This window comes from Paralichthys olivaceus, chromosome 19, assembly GCF_024713975.1.
Source record: "Paralichthys olivaceus isolate ysfri-2021 chromosome 19, ASM2471397v2, whole genome shotgun sequence".
Taxonomy (NCBI): domain Eukaryota; kingdom Metazoa; phylum Chordata; class Actinopteri; order Pleuronectiformes; family Paralichthyidae; genus Paralichthys; species Paralichthys olivaceus.
This window is the reverse complement of record NC_091111.1, coordinates 10,308,291-10,327,500: the sequence shown is the minus strand read 5'-3', so window position 1 is coordinate 10,327,500 and position 19,210 is coordinate 10,308,291. Positions and strand designations below refer to the sequence as shown.

The following is a 19,210-nucleotide window of genomic DNA, read 5'->3' as shown; positions in this document are numbered from 1 at the left end:
GTTATCTGGGTATGAAATTACCTCCATCAGGAGACACACAGCCAGACTGCACAGGACTCAAAATTCGTTTGGGAGTGAAACCTCTTTTTCTTTCTTCCTCAAAATGCTAGTGACTCAAAGGCTTTCCTGTGGCTGCTGAAAACAAGACATCAATTATTCTACTACAATTGAGCGAGGGTAAGTAGATCTGTGTGTAATCATAGAGGATGGAACCATCACATTATTTTTCCACTGAAATGTTCCCCAGAGGAACAGTCACATGCTGACAAAAGTACCAACACACACATAATGCATGTTTCATGTAAACACACACACACACACACACACACACACACACACACACAGCCTTGAATGTCACATATCAGACACAAGAAGACGATGGTGAGAAATCACGAGACAAAGAGCGAGAAGATAAAAGATAGAGACTGTGGGAAACTGTGGGAGGCAGACACTGAGAAAATATATAGCAGGGTGAAAATGCACCATGAAAATGTACTCAGTGTACAGCTGCTTTGCTGTCGCTGTGATCAGCAGCTGGTATTTAGTTTAAAATATTATATTTTCCTGTAGGGTGTAGTGACATCATGAGACACAAAGGACTCTTGATAAATCAACAGTAAGAACCTGAAGTTTTTTCCGACTTGTTGACCAGAGAAACTTTTAAGAGTCTTAACATGGTTGAAAACTACGAAATGTTAATTATACACAGGACAAACTTTCTATTGATTTCTATGATTAATGCGCTTTGCATGGAAAAGGCAATTGTAGACAGAACAAGAATTGCACTCAGTAGGGAACAAACCTCGGCAAAGGCCAAACAGACAAGCATTATTACTGACTCGTTCTTATTAGACCCTGACCAATATGGATTTTTGAGAGCCAAATTTGACAGAGTTATTAAGGAGTAAAAATTGGCTTGGTAGATGGCAAACGCACCACCTTAATTTCTTGCTTGCTTTTTCTTTCCTGTCACATGTTGTCAATTCAAAAATGATCGCATCGTATGATGAAATGATTCAAATCTTTGAACAGCACGTACTGTATGATTTTCACCTCTGACTATTACTTGATATCTTCAGTCCCAAATCCTGATTCTAATCAGCCCAACAATCATGTTTTAAAAAGATCCTTTATCAGCGCTATCAATAAGTATGACTGTGTAATGAGGAAAGATGGCCATCTTTGTTGTTGGCGCCTTAAAATAAATGATCAAGTCAGTGGGAACTGGGGGTGATAGAGTTCATCCAGGGCTGAATATTGTGACTTTAATTTACAAGAACATGCGAATAAAGCTGCAAAGAGAAGAATGGCAGGAAACAAAGATAACTAAGATTTATAACTGTGTGAAAAGAAAGCATGAGAACCGTGGAAACAGTGATTATATCCCAGAATGAGAGAGAGAGAGAGAGGGAGAGAGAGAGAGAGAGAGAGAGAGAGAGAGAGAGAGAGAGAGAGAGAAATTTGAGAGTCCATGAGGTTAGTGGGCGTTTTGACAAGTGCACTTGGAGGTCAGCCAGTAGACTTCTGGCTCCACTTGTATTATCTGTTGTTCTTACACATTTGTGTTACTACTTTATGATTAAAATCATCACAATATTACACGTGATGATTTGAGTGGTTCTTTTTTTGGAGTGAGGGGTTGTAGTACCCAGTACCCAAACATAAGAACAAGGAAAAACTAAAAATGAAGAGATATTGAGAGCTCAATCAAATGTAGGAATAAAGAACACTATTGTTAACCACAGTACGCAGTATTCATTTCCCCGAATCGACGGGTGTGAATTTTGTCTGCTATGTGTGCTCTTATATCGATTCTCATTATCGATGCCACTGGTCACGTTTTCTGGCAGGTCGCAGTGGAGAAGTGGGTCAGCCACTGAATGAAATGGTCTGTCTAAAGAAAAAACTGGCAAGTGTTTGTGCTGTTTGTGTTAGTGTCCACATTTCTGCTCGTTTGTGTTTGTGCATGATGTGAAGTAAAGTCAGAAATTATACCGTTTTTACCACAAAATGGAGGACGCTAGTAAGCAAAGCCGTCCTGAGCAGACAATCAAGACAACAAAGCATCTGAGAAGTGCCGTGTGGAAGTACTTTGGGTTCTATACCATAGACAGCAATGTAACGATAATAAGGCTGTTCTTTGGACCATTTCATCTGTGGGCTCACCTGTTAGATTTCCACCAGAGCACGGCAGCGGACGAGGCGCCACAGACAAGCGGAGCAACAACATCTGACATGTGCAGGGAGGGAGTATTTTATTTATATTCGAACAAATTGCGCGCCACAGGCTCCAGCCCAAATATTCATTGTAATTTCTGTTTAGCTTATCTGACTCACAAATGTGACATATTTAACGTTAACCAAAGGGATTTCATTGGATTAGATTTGTCTTTAAATGGCCCTAAAGCCACATCTCTGTTCTCTCTTTTAAGACTGGTATATAATGTTAGAAATTAATTGAAATTAATACAAAAACAGTGCTGAACTGCTTTCTTGATTTCATTACTTTCTCTCAGCACCTCCAGCTCTGACTGACTTCCACTGTCCCTGGTTTTGGCTACATTTCAAGGTCTGAAGACTGGAGTTATGATAAACCGCTACTTTTTACTGACTCCAGTCCAAACACTACTTCCAAAAACACGACTGGGAACAAAAGCTTCCCTTCCAGGATTCTCAACCAGTTGGACTTTAACAGAGTTTTAAATCTAAAGTCACTGAACTGGACAGTGTGTAGAGAGATAACAGACATTGCACTGGGTCAAAGGTCAGAGAAAACCTGAAGCTGAGCTACCAAATATTTGGAAACCTTCCTCCACCAGCTGACTACATATATAATCAACCCTCTGCACCAAGTATTCAGGTCAGTTAGTGTTCTTCTTACCCAGCATGCAAACTTGTATGGCATTCTGCTCCGACCTTTTAAATGTGACAGCTCCACACCTCTGTGGCAGAGAGAAAGAGGGAGAGAGAGAAAGAGATTAATATTACAACGCCCGAAAATACACACACAAACACACACAGCTATCGAAGAGCATTAATGAACCTGGCTAATAAATAAAAACTGTGCCAAAAGTCATTGTGACACTCTTTGTGAGCTCTTTTGCACCAATATGCCCGCCCACACTGTTTTCCCATAAGCCCTAAGACTCTAACTAAACGTTTAAAATATGAGATATTAATTCAGATTAATGATTGGGGGTATAAATCTCAAAAAGACTTAAATACTGAGACTGGGTGAGTGTGATTTATTGTGTCACTGGGTGTAATTAATACTAATCTCCCAAACTGAATCATGGATTTGGAACAGGATCATAGGCATCTGCGTTAAAGACTGTTCAGCGTCCTAGTGAATGAGCAAGTAGGTGCATTCAGTGACAGTGGCATCTGCTGTTCCGGCAGCGACATGATCATGCGTTGACAACAACACTGAAAAAGTGGGTCAGGCAGCAAAAGTGGCATAAACTAGCGACAATTTACACATTATTACACACGGTTGGTCCTCATGGTCAGTGGCCTTTTTTCATTTTCTATCAAAGGTGTTTGTGTCACGTTGAAATAGTGTTTTCGTTGTTTTTGTCAATAAGAGACATATTCCCAGAATTCAAAACATCATAACCTGATCGTAAAAAAACGTAAAGGTTGGGTTTGCAACTTATTTCTTAAACACATCGTATCTTCTTAGTTGATATCCTCTTCACGTACCATCAATACATAATGATGGTATATAAAAAAAACTGTCTGTGGCTATCGCAGGACGATAATAAACACGACTAATGGACTGAATAAAATTGCTGTACCTGTCTGTCACTAACTGACCTGCAAGCACGCACCCAGCCCACGCTCTCAATGACCAGTCTTTACAAGCTGGAGAAACATACATCGCTTAGCCAGATGCTAGCATGGAAAAGTTGGCTCCTAGCGGTTGTTAGTGAATGCTCATATGTTCTGGAGGCGTAGCTTTGACGAGCAGGCCGTGTGTGCACTTGTGACGTTTAAACAAACTGCTGCACAAATAAAGTTTATTATCATATTAGGATTATTATATCAGTCTTTACGATAAGATCAAATAGAAGACAGTCAAAAAAAGAACAATAAAGTAAAAAGTGAACATGCTATATAAATACATGGAAATGTAAAAATATAGAATAGAAATAATATAGAATCCCCATCTCTGTTGAACCTACAGGAGAGGGCGAATAGACCTACTCAATCTAAACAGTTTTGACAGTGGTAAGCCATAAGTAAACAGATGAGGTGAATAATGATGCAAGTTTAGAGCTGCAGATCATGGAAAAACAAAATGTCGAGGGCGTCCTGTAAACATGCGATAACCATGTGGGCTGGATGAGCGATCAGTCATTGTTGCCTCTGGTTTGTCTCCATCCGCCCGTTTCCTGCCCGCCAATAAACAGCAGTGAGCCAATTCAGATGGAAATCCTCCTACTCAAGGTGCATGTTGAGGACGATGTTCCTCCAGAGAGGAAACGCTGAATACTTTGTTAAAACAGATAACAGATAAATTGGTGTGTGTGTGCATCAGGTCAGCTAAGGTACCTGCTTTCTGTCAAATGTGTATGTGTGTGTGTCATGTTTCCTTAAACTAACACTGCTTGGTGCACTCTGTCAACTCCGACCCTTGTCCTCTCCGCACACAGACAGTGAGCCATCATAACTATTATAGCCATTACTAGCTATTATAAATAGATGACCCAAATTGGAAAATGTAGCGAGCTGAGTCTGCCTGAACCGCACGGTGCCGCTGTGGATCGTAATTAGCTTCAGAACTGAGCTCAGATCAGGGCACAGTGGCAGCTTTATCAGTTTTAAGTCATCAGACGGGGATGGGCGAGGTATTACTGGTGCTGACTCAAAAGAAGCTGTCGATGGAAAATATCTGTCTGTCACCGCTCATGTTACCGAGCAGGGGGTCGGGGTGAGGCAGCAGAAGTCTTGATCAGCCAGGATTCACAAATAGAGTCTTTAACATTTCTATTCAGAGGTGAAAGAATTTGTCATTGAATCTTTTAGTTGATCTTCAGAAAATTAATCAGCAGCTATTTTCAGGATCCTTTAATAATTTAAGCCATGTTTCAAGAAAACATTTGATCAGCTGGTTCCAAACATAAGACTTTGCTGTCGGCTTCCATCAATTTTCAATTTATAGATATACTGTATATATAAGTAAGGGAAACATGCATATACACAATTTTATAATATGTCCTCATTTAAAATATCTAAATATAGGTCATGAATAGTAAAGACGGCAAATCATATACAATATATAAGTGATGGCAATTACATTACCTCCATAACAACCAAACTAACTGAAGTCAACATGAGACGTCTTCTCTGGAAAAAGTGAGTTGGTTGACAAACTTGTTTTTGTCTCTGTTTCCAAGTTGAGGAATAATAAACTCTGTAAAATGTAAGTAAAAACTCAAGACTTGGACTGTCATTCTCAAATGTGCTCATCAGTCTATGTAGGACTACATAGACACACACACACATGCACACGCACACACCTGTCCTTAGTTTATCCGGTCTACAGTGTCCAGGCTGCTGGTCTTCTGCTGTAAATCCGTCAATACCCAGACATGACTCGTTGCAATAATGCATACGAGAGCAGGGCCTGTACTGTGCCTCACACAGCTGCTTGTGGAATACAGTATATGAACAAGTACACACAAATACTATATCATTACCATTACCACAATGAACTCACAACCCAGAATCAAAACAATTAACCCTTATGGGAGGACAACTGTATTTCTATAATATACACAATGAAGTCAATTATGGACACTAAAGCAAATCCAGGATTATTATTGGAAAGTAATCGCATTATTTGGACTTGTCTTCCTTGTAGGGACATTTTGACTGGTCCTCACTTTTTCAATGGACTGACTAAAATTAGGTTCAGGCCTTCAGGCATTTAGTTTGAATGGTGTGTGTGTGTGTGTGTGTGTGTGTGTGTGTTTGTTTACATACCGTTAAACAGGACATTTAACCATCATGGCTGCGGCGGAACGAGGTGCGCGCGGCGTGTTTTCACGTCACGGTGACGCAGACCGGAGCTCGTGCAGCGGGATGTAAAGGTGATCGTGTCTGACACCTGTTTATTTTCAATATGATCATCATCATCATTATTATTATTAAAAAAGAAATAAAACAGTTTCCTGCTCCGGTTGTGTGTGACCTTACCTGCCCTGTGTGTGTGTGTGTGTGTGAGAATGTGTGTGTGCGCGTGCTGCTGTGAGCCGCAGGGAGAGGAGAGGGGAGGGGCTGGTTGTAGCATCACAGGGGCGGGACATGCAACGAGCTGGACCAATCAGCGCTCGATACAAATTACTTTTATAATTAAATGTGTTTTTAAGTTGGAATGTGTTAAACTTAAAGTGAAGACATAAACTCAATGAGGCTGGTGTCAACTCAGAAGTAAACATATAGTACCTGCTCACTTCTATCGTTGCAATTCAGTGGCTATGTATATGTTCTATTTACACCGTATGTATTATTATTTCTATTTCTATTTTTTACTGCTTTCCCCATTGTGGGACTAATACATGATTATCTTATCTTATCTTCTATCTTGTTAAATTATTATATTTAGTAAGTGGTTTCAGGGAAAAGTATGGCGGTAAATAAATAAGTAAGAAAGTAAGTTAGTTAGTAAGTTACCACTTTTCTTAGACTAAAGTCAATTATCGCTTCACATCCATAAAATAACACCAGAGTAGTAATACACATCAAATATATGCAATAAAAGACAGTAAAAAATATGCAAGAGAAAGATACAAAAATTGATTCAAATATGGGTTTGAATTGTTTTTAAAGACGTCAACATTAGAAAGAGTGCTGTAGATATTACCCAGCTCAATAGTCGTTTTGTTGTCTAATATATTGAACAGAATGTAAATACTTACTAGGTTGTAAGATGACATTGTAAGGAAGGAAATTAGAAAACTGTTTGTGACTTAAAAAAGCTTTGCATAATATAGAATAATTGATGGTTTAGATATTCAAGGGCACCATCTTCTGGATGAACATAGTAACAAACATTTTTTAAGGTTGAACTTGTGGACAGAGTTTGCGTTCAAAAGAAAGTGGGACACATCTGTCACTCTGGGCCCCTGTTTGAATGTCGCAGCCTGGTTTCACATCATGACAGTGAGTTCAGTGAACTTCAGGGGCCTCCAGTCACCAGGTCTGAACCCAACAAACACCTGTGGGATGTGATAGAACAGGAGATTGGCATCATGAAGGTGCAGCTGACAAATGTGCAGACATTTTGTGACAGAATCATGTCAACAAGGAGCCGACAACTGGAAAAAAACGTTTCTGACATCTTGTAGAATCTTGCAGAGAGGAACTTTCCAGTATGAGTATGACAATAGATGAATTAAAATCCTGTAACTGTCTATGAGGAACAATAAAATACTCACTCTTAGACTGAGGTGCTGTTTAAACACTTAAATCAGCCTTTTAGAGGAAAGTGAGACAATAAGAAAAGGGTCCCTTCTCTGTTACTGTGGTAAAAATATCAATTTATAACATAGAGTCACAAAAATGCATTTAACTGACAAACAAATGGAAAAGGCTGACATCTGGTGGAGAAGAAGTTAAGGTTGCAGGCTCTAAATATAATGACTGTTCAGAGCAGGACATCATTCAGAAACCTAAACAAGTGGAAGAACAGGTTGCACTCTAGTTGGTGGATAATAAAGAACAAGTAGAAGCAGAAGTTGTTAAAAGTAAAACGTAAATATCAATATACCCCACATTTCACTGTTCTATATTGGTCATTTAATATTTTAATACCTGGTGATTGAAACTCAGCAAATTTTTTATGTATATGCAGCGTATACACACAAATACACAAAAGGTACAATACATTTTACCCTAACTTGTGTTTTTAAGATTTACAATAATATTCTGGGTTGTCTGTCATTAAACCTGTTTGTAATCCTATGTTTCTGGTTTGCTTTGTACTTATGATACTCAGCATCATCTCTGTAGGATGTGGGTAACAGCAGTTAACCTTATACATCCACCTACGATACAAATGTGGGTGCGGATGTTTCAAATGTTCCAGTATTGGGCCACATGTAATCCTCTCTTGTACTATTTTATCAAAATGGAAATACAGGAACTGTAGTGACATGATAGTTAATTTGAATTTAAGACATTTTGATACTTTTTACTGTCATTCAGACAACATGATGATTTTAAATGTTGGCTGTAGTTGTACATAGCTCTTAGTGAATCTATAGCAGAACTTTTGACTTCTGTAGTAACAGGTCCTTATGCATCTTAAATTCTCAGGTGATTCTACAACGTCCAGATGGTATCTGGAGCTGGTTCTGTTATATATATGTATATATATATATATATACATATATATAATTACATTTATATAGAAGGTAACCTTTGACTGACCGACTAAATGATCAATCAATTGCTTTCACATAGAAACAGTATTCATTAACCCACTGTAACCATAAGTTAATTAATGCATGTAATCCACTGACAGCAGAGCTCCATCAATAACCACCTCCTGTCTGTTCATGACCACTTTAATGATAATTGTCTTCAACAGAAGCACAGCATGAAGTTACTCTATCATGCAAAAAGTGATGATAAAATGAATCCATAAAAGATGCATGAAAACTTGAACACAGCATGACATCCTGTGGCTTTGTGGGCTGTTGCACCGCACTTGCAGAGGCTCTGAGAACTGAAACACCAGTGTCATCTGTGACATTCAACAGCGGGGAAAAATATACGTGAGATTTCATTTTAGTTTTACAGCACAGGGGAAGAGATCCATTCTTCTTTTCAGTGAAACACAGAGAGGATGAGAAGACATCTTCAGATACTGGAACCGTCTCTACTCAGCCAACAAGGACGAATGCTGTGTATCTTATTTAGTCTTATTGTCCGATATGAATCAACGTGAAGAGAAGAAACATTCTCATCCTGTTGAAGAATCTTAACAAGGTATGATTTATTTCTAAGGGCTCTGGAGGAAATGAACAAATTTAGTTGCTGAATTTGTAAACGTAGATTCATGTGTTGTCAGCATATAGGGAAATGTGTTAAAAAACTAGCAAGGATTATGGGGGAACAGAGGTACCTTTATGTTTTTCAGAGTGAGTGTTATTTTACAATACATTAGGTTTTAGTTTATAGAGGGGAATTAAAAGAGAATCTTTGTACTCGAAACAAATATAGTCTCTAAACACAAATAAAAAACAATTGTCAGAAATAAACCTGGCAAAGCAAAGGGTTTCATGTGATTGTTCAAATAGCATTTTGATTTGCTCAGCATTACTGCACATGTATTAGTATAGTAAATAATATAATATGTAAATGCTCTGACGACACAAAACTGCGACGTATTGTGTTCGAGCGGAAGAATAAAACAATGGCGGTGTGTAAGTGTGTAAGTTTGATTCAGAGCTGAAATTAAGACACATGTACAGGTATTTGGTAAAGTATGCGGATGTTGTATAAATACTTGTATAAATAGTTGCATAAAACTATCTGTATTGTTAAGTGGGTTGACTTCCTTTGACTGTGCTCATTTGTTTGATGCGTTAGCATTGTTAGCATGTAGCGATAAAGCCGTTTGCCGTGACAGTTTGGTAGCGTAACGGGCCGATTGTTGATACATTCCATTTTTTGTCGAATTTAAAGGTTTTGCCGATCTCGATCGAGTGTGTGGACGATGCTGCTGGATGTCCTGGTGTAGTCATTTATGACGATGAAACATTTACCATTCCTTTTCATCAGGTGATTAACAAACAGCCGTTAAAAAAAGTCACATTCATAAGGAAACAAAAAAATCGGAGTTAATGGAATTTTATGTCCAGTTGTTAAGATTGTGTTTTCTCTCGTCCCTTGGCCAGGTTGCTGCACATGTGACGGCCAGTGGTGATGGACGAGACCCTCAGAGGTTATTATTTCTTATTTTCAGGTGCACAACTCTTTGCATATTCAACATGCAAACTTACTTATATGTAGTTTTACTTTTTCCGTTTTACTTGTAGTTCCGTGACAGTTTTCCAGTTAGACTGTTACACAGATGAGGGAGACATCGCAACGTTGCAGGAACCTCCTGAGATCGTCATTGACTCAAATGCCAGGTAAAAAAATAAATAAAGTTACTTTGACAAATTATGTCTCAAACAATGTTCACTTGAGATAACAAACAGCTTCTGTGTCTTTTATTTTACCCAGATGTTTATTCTATTTAATATATTTACTATTTGTTTAGTCAAAAAAGCCTCACTTTTTCACATTTTTCATTTCTAGGTTGATGATGAATTAAATGTTGATATTTACACATCTTTACTTTTTTAACTGTTTGTCTATGGGGATTTTAATTTCTATTTTTTTAAGACTAGATACTGTACAACTGCAGAACATGATTATTTTACACAATTAAGACACAATGGTATTTAATAACTGTAAACTTGTTTGTTCTATTTTCCACAGTCTTGAGGACGAGGTCGATGAGGATGATTAAAATCATTGTTGAATATCTGAAAGGACACTATAGCATCCCAGGCATTATCGAAGTTTTTATCCTATACCCACATACATAAAAATATTGGTGGATTGAATTAGAACTATATGAGGTGGAATATGTGAAAACCAATCTGTACAATTAAGCTACAACTAATGAATGAAAGTTAAGTTAAGCAGTCCAGTTTACGTAAGAATGTTTCGAACTGGGTGAAAGATTTATTTAATTGTAGGCATACAAGTTTGTCACTGTTTTGCAGTATCCTCTGTTATAAATAAAGTTGCTTTAAAAAATGTTAAATATAGGTGTAGGATTTTCTTCTCACAGCAGTTCTCCTCTACAAACCCCTTTTGGGGTCTGCAGGATAAGTCATGCCTCCTCCATGTGAGTGGATGGGACACGTACCAGACCAAATACACTTTTTCTCAAATATGGTTTTCGTCTGTATCTATGACACGTATAAGTTCTGAATCCAGACAAATCCATGAAGGAGGCATTGCAGTGAAGTTAGTTACATAGTTGAACACACAGACATTCATGTACCAAAAATGGAACAACATCTGATGCAAGTCAAGGCTGTTTTATATATGATGGGTTTGGACCCCATGCAAGAGAACACTAGTGCCCCAAAGGAGAACAATCTTCATTATGACAATTGAGACTATTTCAACATATTTTATTATTTTTAAGCAAAATGTAATCAGACATCAACATCATCTGTGAATAAAAAACGTACATGATAATTAATCCCTGTTGTGATTTATTCTGGTTTTAAACACTGATGTACATCATTAGGTTGTTAATGTCCCTGTGTGATTTCTTGGCAGAGACAGGCTTGTGTACTCTAGCAACAGCGTCTGATATTAATTTAAAAAGAATTTCTCTTCCTCTTTTTATCGTGCCTGGCCAACACCAAGCTCATATATGCTTAAAAACGTCACCGAACGCAACAATGTCAAATTACGTCGACATTTTTACAATGTTCTGCACTCCAGCAGTTTGAACCTCAGTTCAGACACAAAAATTCTAACATTAAAAAGGATTTGGAAACAAAGCAGGTGTTCGTCAAAAAACAGTGTATTTAAACATTTTCACAAAATAAAAAACCTGAAATTGCAGTTGCATAGAGTAAAGCTACATGAATCCCAAAACACAATGTTTTTTATTTCACTTGATTGAGATTAAAGCCTCATAAAGTGATTTTAGAGACACGAGGGCTGGTGGCTACAAGCTACATTGCATACCTGTTTAAGGGTGTTCTGCTTTTTCAGGTCTCTGCCCCCTAACATAACCAGGTCACGTGAGGGTCATTCGACACACTATGGAAACTATTGACCAATCACAGGACAGTGGGCCAGCAGGCCAATCAGACTGGGCTTACTGGGAAGGGTGTTTTAAAGAGACAGGAGCTAAAAGCGAGTGTTTCAGACAGAGGCTGAAAAGAGGAGGAGCAGCAGCGATGGACAGTATGAAAAAAGTGATGTTTTCTGAACATTAGAGCACGTAAACCTTTTCAAGTAACAACTCAACTTAGGAGCATAGGATGCCTCCTTTAAATAAATTTAAATCTCCTTTAAAAAGAAGCTCTGCAAACAAACATACCACTATAAAAAACACTGGAAACTCAGGAATGCAATTCACAAAAACAAAACAACACTTTTACCCTTGCTTACAGCATCAACCTAAACAAAAATATACATTCAAACCTCCCAACAAAGACAAACACGCCAGCGTCAAGCGTTTTGTCCATTGTGAAACAAACACTCTTACAAGAAGAAAAACTGACACACAAACAAAATGAAATATCTGTGGCAGCTGTGATTGGCTGATGAGCTCTCTTGCATTTAATCTTTTGGGTTTAGAGGTGATCATTTAACGGGACAGCAGGTGGCGTCGTCCCTGACTGCGTCTGGTGTGGTGAGGGACCTGGAACAGAAGTGTCAGGTTAACTAACAATCATTGTGATGATAACTTCCTAAAATGACATAAACCATCTTCAATGAACACACTGATACAAACAGAGGTGTGTTAGTATGGGGGTGTGTCTGTGGAAGACAAACCTTAGGTGTTTCCGGGCTGCCGAAAGGCGAGAGTTCAAGGGAATTCTCTTTGTCGGACGAGTTGTTATGGCGATACTGGGAGAACTTTCTCTTTAGTGCTTCTGCGATAAGAGCTGCTGGGTCATTGAGCAGTGCTCCCCCTCCCTTACTGCGTCTCCTCCTGACTGGTGTGCCCCCTGGTGACCTGGGGGGACAAAAACAAAAATTATTATTATTAAATCAATAAAGAAAAATAATAAAAATAAATGAGTAGGTAATGGCACACCGAGGAGACATCTCTGCAACCTTAAGATGCAAACAATCATATTCTAGGATTATAACATTGATGGAACTCAAACAACAAGAATTACCACCGGAAAAATCGAATCAGGTCATCTTTGAGTCCAAGTGTGCAACAGATCCAATGTTTATTGGTTTTATTGGTGCAACACAGCAAATTTCCTCATTGTGGGACTAATAAAGGATTATCTTGTTTCATCTCTACGGATGTCCCTGGTATATCCCGTTCACAATAACATGAGGTCACTGTGACCTCCACCACCAAAATCAAATCAATTTATCTTTGAGTCCAACTGAACAATTTTACCAAATTTGAAGAAATTCCCTTAAGGCATTCATGAGATATCACGTTCACTGGATTGGGACGGATGGACAGAAAATACCCCAAACATTTATAACAAAATCACTGACACGCCTACACATTCTGTCAAAGCTGATGCTTACCTCTCCACCGAGCGCAGTGTCACTTGATTTAAGTCCTTGAGAACATCCAGCATTGAGGGGATCCCTTTAACTTCTGCCCCCCCGCCGGGGTCTTTCTCGTTTTTCCTTCGTTGGCGGATCAGCTCTGTCACAGACAAAGTGTCAGTGGAGACACTAGTGCAGGGAGGTAGAGGAGGAGGAGGAGGCGGTGGAGGAGCAGCAGTGCGAGGTGTGGAGGTAAGAGGTGGATGAGGAGACATCAGAGGTGTTCCTGGGGCAGTCTGGAGCTTGTTCAGACCTAAAACATGTTGCGAGGTTAAAAACTAAATTGCACATGTTTGACGTACTGAGGATAAACATGTTTGTGATGAGTTGAGTTCCAAGGAACAAAGACTGAGCACCTGAGGCTGGAGCAGCGGTGACAATCATGGCTATCTGAGCCCGTAGTTGTAGCAGCTCACTCTCCAGGGCTGTGATCTTCTTCAGGGCGTCTGGATCAGCGCTCTGTCTCACACCTCTGCCTCCTCTCTGGGTTTGCTTCGTGCCCGGTCCCGGGTATCTCACCACATCTCGATTTACAGTACTTCGCTTCTTCGGAGGTAAATGGTTCCTGCACATGGACGTTTCACCTCTTTATACTTGACCAAATTATTTAGTGTACAGTCAGAAAATAAAGTTTTTCTCTGTAGTACACAGACACTCTTAAACTCATCAATTGATTTTGCAAGAGAAAACAATTCTGCATACTAACTAAATCAGCCACAGTGCGATTTATGTAGAAGAGTTATTAATCTAAATGAATCATAAATAAACACAGAAGCTAGTATTTGCTGCTAAAATGTTTTTTTGGGGCTGAAAACTAAATTATGACTGTTCTTCAATGAAACATTTTATTGCTGGTTTTAATATCATATTAAAATTAAATTTAGAAAAATTTCAACATTTATGGGTTGATGATGGCTCAAAACGACACCCAGTGTTTAAAACCATCTTGGACCCTCGCAACATTTCGATCTGTTTTAATAAAATGCAACGATACGGATGGATTCTATGACATGGAGCTGCCATGCAGCTGCAGAAAATGATGGTTAAATCACAAAGACTATTGATGTTTCGCTTTACTGCTTGTGATTGTAACCAGTGATCGAGGAGCAGGAGCGTGAAAGGAAAAACTGCCCTGTGTGTTTGAGCCACGTCTGTTTATGTGCTTACCTGGTCTTGGCAAAACTGTCCCCCTCATCCTCAAACACCCACATGACGTCAGCAAATGAGGGGATGGCCGGCGTTTCCACGGTGACGTCGACATATCCATGGGGCTTATAGGTGAGCAAAGGGACCTGAGGCAAAAACATGGATGTTACACCTATAGATATTTGGATGAGCTATGAATGAGGCACATAGATCCACAGCTGCTTTGTAGAAGTGAAAAAGGTAAAATGTGTAATTTTATGACACGACAATCTGTAGTTTTATTGGTTTTACTGCATCACCCTGTTAGAAAGTTGCACAGTACCTGAAAGTGAACACGTGGTGATGGTGTCAGGGGGAGATTTGTCCCAATCATCCGCACAATGCTGCGATACTGACCGCACTGCTGACTGTCCCACACCGGGACCAGCTAGAGACCAGACGACAAAAGATGCAGCAATAAATGGATTAAAATACAAAAAAACAATCACTCTCAGGGAGTCAATTCTAGTGATTTTTCTCAGCCACATAAAACAATTACTGTGGATCCCTGAATCCCAGGGATGAATCCCAGGGATGCAGAGTTGCAGCACTCACCATCTCTGGATCCACGCCAAAGTAATCCAGCACGATGCGCAGCACATCCAGAATATCTTCCACTAAAGACATTGGAAGGACTTTTCCCTGCACAGGCTGACAACTGCAAAGCTGCTCTTTCTGCTGACAGACTTGGTGAGAGGCCAACACAGGGAAGATGTCACTAAGTCACATACTTGGCACCTGGAACAAAAGATGCAATGCTTAACTATAGAAGAGAACAAATGAAAGGTGGACCTCAAATTTAACAGTAATCAAATCATCGATATTATCTCAGGAAGACGAAGGAGAACTTTTATTTTGAGGAGCTTTGACTGTGCATGTCGCTCCAGACTGCAACTACTTGATAGTGTGTGTGGGGTAAAATTTCAGATGGCCACATTTGTGCCAGCGCATAATGAATGTTTTGGTGCCCCTCCCTCATTGATACTGCAGTTTAAAGTTTTCTTCTTCTTCAGCGACTCAGTCTCTCTGCCTGCAGGAAAGAGGAGGCTGATGGGGAGGGAGAGCAAGCGACCCGACTCAGAGACCAATGATGGGGAGACTGCGGGTGCAGTGTGAGGAGGGGTGCTAGGTTGTGTGTGTTTTCATTGTGCACAATGTGGCAGGCCACTGTAAACTGTTATCAGGTACCAAAAAACACGTTGTATTTTAACGCTTCAACCCATTTGAAATAAAGGTCTTTTACATGTTTCAAACCACGTTGAGTGCCTGGACCTGGATTCTTCATAACATTATTTTTGGACACAGGTTTTCCAGCTCCTTCCACCTCTCTCTCTCTAAAATATATACATTAGTGCATTTAAATTACTGTCAAATCTTTGAATTTCAAAATATCTGTCACATCTGTAAGCACAGAAAACACTCAGAGGGATGGAAGCTCTTCATTCAAATAAAAGTGATGTGGATGTTATAGTTCTAACCAAAACTATACATGGGGTCCATCACACACACACACACACACACACACACACACACACACACACACACACACACACACACACACACACACACACACACAGCTGCCCCCCTCTGTATCTCTGGATGCTGACTCGGCTGAGAACTCGCATTGGATCAGCACAATAGATGGTTCGCACACGCGCACACACACACACATGAATAGAACCCCAGTCGGTTCAACACAATGCAGGTAACACTCCGCAGAGGAAACACGCAGCAGCAGAACATGCGGGATGAGCAGGAACACACGTGCACTTACCGTGAACTGGTCTCCTTATTGAAAACTAATCAATACACTGATCAGGAACTGTCTTCATGCCGATCGACGCACACTTAAACCTGCAGATACACACTAACACACGGAACCAGCCTCTCAGCTCACGCGCTCAACAGCCAGGACTTCTGCAAAGTCAAATAAAGCAGAAGCAGCAAAACCTTCTCTGATTGGCTGTCGGTACCGAATCAGCGGAGAAAGCCAATAGGAGCGCGCGGTCCTGCAGCGTCGGCAACGGCCGGTCGACCAATCGCGTGTCGCGGAGATTCAGCACCAATTTTGTACTTTTGTCACACGAGTTGTTCCTCGTTCTGAGTGAGTAAAACCAATTCCGTCGCATTTATGACGCGTTTGTGACACTTGTTACTTTTATATGTGTGTTAATATTTTAATTCAAAGTCATTTATTTAGTTTAAAGTCCAAACAACGCGACGGGAATGTACGTTTCCGTGGGAGAAGTAGTTAGCCCCCCTAGCTAGCCACAACGTTAGCAGTAGCAAACAAGCTAACTTCAAGCTAACTTTTTTGTTGCCTGTTCATTAAGTGTCTCATTCGACTGTGAATGTCCCCCCCACCTCCACCCCCAGGTCCGGTCCGGTCAGCAGACATGATGGACGCTCTGTCAGTGGTGAGTCAGCTCCGGGACCTGGCCTCGGAGCCGCAGAACCGAGAGGTGATCGTCCAGGACCAGGGCTGTCTCCCCGGGCTGGTTCTCTTCCTCGACCACCAGAACTCCGAGGTTCTGCTCGCTACTCTGCAGGTGAGCGGAAGAAGTGGTGGTTGAATTGGAAGAATGAAGGATCAGTTAATCACATTCATTAGTCTTTACTGTCATTATTCAGTTGAATGCATCTCATCCTCCAGGGATAACACCATCCATAATCTAACATGCAGGTTAATACATGTCCCGTTAATATCCCCTGCTTTACTGAAACACCATACAAACACAACAACATAAAACCAAGATAGAAGAAATAAAACGATTGAATATTGAGTGATTGAATATTTTAATATAGGCATTGTTTTCATTTCTGCCAAATTGGGTGTAGATGTGCAGAAACACTGCTGTTATTCTTTATTACTTCTGAGGTGAGAAGATGTTGGTGAGTTTGTAATTAGCTGCTAAATGTACTTGTGTACATATGAATCCATTAACTATCTTTATGTTTTTCAGACACTGCGTTACTTGGCCGAGTTGCCTCCCAACATCCCCACCATGAAGAATGAACTGGGTATGATGGTGAGCTTGGAGAATCTCATCGGAAGGTGAGGGGATCATGTTTTACAAACTCTCTTGGGGATAATTGGATATTTCATGTTACTGTACAGAAGGAAAGTTGCGTCTGACATGATCGATATTGCTTCTCAGGGAGGTTCTGTCTGTTGACATCACAGCCTTGGCTCAGGAGGTATACGACATCCTGCGTACACCTGCTAATCCTGCACCCAGGACATCTGAGAGGGAGACGAGAAAGAAATCCCAGTTCTTCATCAACTCCTCCAACAAGAAGGCCAAGTCTGTCACTCTGCACATTCAGGGCCTGGACACCACCGTGAGTAGACTGGATGACAATCACACTATTGTTATTATATCCGGCCTAACCCTGACAAAAAATTCTCCCTCTGTTACTTAGGACCAGCGGGGCTTGTGTGAAGAGGCTCTTCTGAAAGTCAGAGGCGTGATCAGCTTCACGTTCCAGATGGCCTCCAAGAGGTGCACTGTCCGTATCCGCTCTGACCTGTCTACTGAGGTAACACACATTTACTGTCAGTGGTGCTGATGTATCAATATTTGGTACAAGAATCAGGCACAAGGAAATGGTGCATCGTGTCTGATTGTCCTGTTGCACTACTCTATTTTGCACATTGTAGTTCTGGTTATTTGTTAGCTTATTTTGTCTTTATTTTGTTTTTACTCTGTCTATCTGTGCAAGTACACTCAGCGCAATTAACACCAGAGTCAAAATGTGCAAAAATACATGGGGGAAAATGATTCTGATTCTGATTGTTGTCTAATAATCCCTGACATGACCTTTGTTGATTTCACTTCATTAACAGAGTCTGGCATCAGCCATCGCTGCCACAAAGGTTCTGTCAGCCCAACAAGTGGTGAAGAATGAAGCAGGAGAAGAGGTGGGTACATATTTATAAGAATCTGCTGGAAAATATCTCAACAATTGTGGGGTCAAGTTCACATTTGACTTTTAAAACATACATTTTCTCTCTTTTTTTATTTTGTTTTATTCAGGTTTTGATTCCTCTGAACCCCTCTGGAGTGAAGGTCGAGCAAAACTCAGCACTACCAGATTACCTCCCGGAGGAGGAGGAGAGCCCAGAGAGGGAAGTCGACCGAGCTATCTCCCGCACCACAGCAAAGGAAGATTCCAATGGGAGCTGGCTCAACGCTGCTGCTGGTTTTCTCACAAAAACCTTCTACTGGTGAAACTGGAGCAGTTTGTTTCCCTGAAACTCAAAAGAGTTTGTCACAGAGTTGAAGTAGAAGACTGCCCCCTGCTGCTGTGTGTGTTACGAGTGGACATAAATGGATATGAGCAAGCCACAGGACTGCATCCTGACTTTGTTTGCACAGTCAGAACTTCAAATTGCCATCAATCCCTGTGACTAACTTAAAATATCAACTTGCTCCAAAGCACTTCAGATTTTAGGATCTAGAACTGTTCTGCTTTGAATTGAATAGAGACCCATACACTTGAAAAAAAATGTCTCTCAGGCCTTCAGTGCTGTTTTCTATCCACTTTTTTCATCGTGTAAATATTTTCCTCATCTTTCCATGTTTTACTTCAAACTTTCCCATTTTCTCCTTGTGTTGAAAAAAGTTTTACAAGTCTTTGAATTGTCTGTAATAGTTTGAAAAGTAAATACTAAATATTACTACATGTC

The 19,210-nt window shown here is 40.2% G+C and overlaps 2 protein-coding genes and 1 long non-coding RNA gene across 4 annotated transcripts in view; 1 reads left to right on the top strand and 2 right to left on the bottom strand.

Annotated features, from left to right (window-relative positions):
• Window positions 1–6,274, bottom strand: part of LOC138405521 (uncharacterized) — a 7,380-nt gene extending 1,106 nt beyond the window's left edge. The window contains exons 1-4 of the long non-coding RNA XR_011239285.1: window positions 6,202–6,274; window positions 5,989–6,112; window positions 2,882–2,942; window positions 22–135 (exon numbers count right to left, since the gene is read on the bottom strand). This is a non-coding gene — a long non-coding RNA (uncharacterized lncRNA). The remainder of the gene's footprint in view (window positions 1–21; window positions 136–2,881; window positions 2,943–5,988; window positions 6,113–6,201) is intronic.
• Window positions 6,275–11,188: 4,914 nt separating this feature from the next.
• On the bottom strand, window positions 11,189–16,443 carry mtfr2 (mitochondrial fission regulator 2). Its single transcript, XM_020091790.2, has 8 exons — window positions 16,295–16,443; window positions 15,076–15,258; window positions 14,804–14,908; window positions 14,503–14,627; window positions 13,692–13,900; window positions 13,312–13,588; window positions 12,589–12,772; window positions 11,189–12,454 (listed from the first exon to the last, which is right to left on the bottom strand). Exons 2-8 carry the CDS (start codon window positions 15,145–15,147, stop codon window positions 12,401–12,403), a joined length of 1,026 nt encoding a protein of 341 aa, XP_019947349.2. The 5' UTR covers window positions 15,148–15,258; window positions 16,295–16,443; the 3' UTR covers window positions 11,189–12,400.
• A 38-nt stretch (window positions 16,444–16,481) lies between these two features.
• armc1l (armadillo repeat containing 1, like) lies at window positions 16,482–19,206 on the top strand. 2 transcript variants are annotated; one of them, XM_020091791.2, is made up of 7 exons: window positions 16,482–16,624; window positions 16,897–17,069; window positions 17,484–17,575; window positions 17,679–17,862; window positions 17,944–18,060; window positions 18,368–18,442; window positions 18,558–19,206. In XM_020091791.2, the coding sequence occupies exons 2-7, from the start codon at window positions 16,917–16,919 to the stop codon at window positions 18,750–18,752; spliced, it is 816 nt and encodes a 271-aa protein (XP_019947350.2). In that variant the 5' UTR covers window positions 16,482–16,624; window positions 16,897–16,916; the 3' UTR covers window positions 18,753–19,206. The 2 variants fall into 2 exon arrangements, with proteins under 2 accessions (XP_019947350.2, XP_069370743.1); XM_069514642.1 differs by lacking the exon at window positions 16,482–16,624 and adding an exon at window positions 16,647–16,748.
• The last annotated feature ends 4 nt before the right edge of the window (window positions 19,207–19,210 follow it).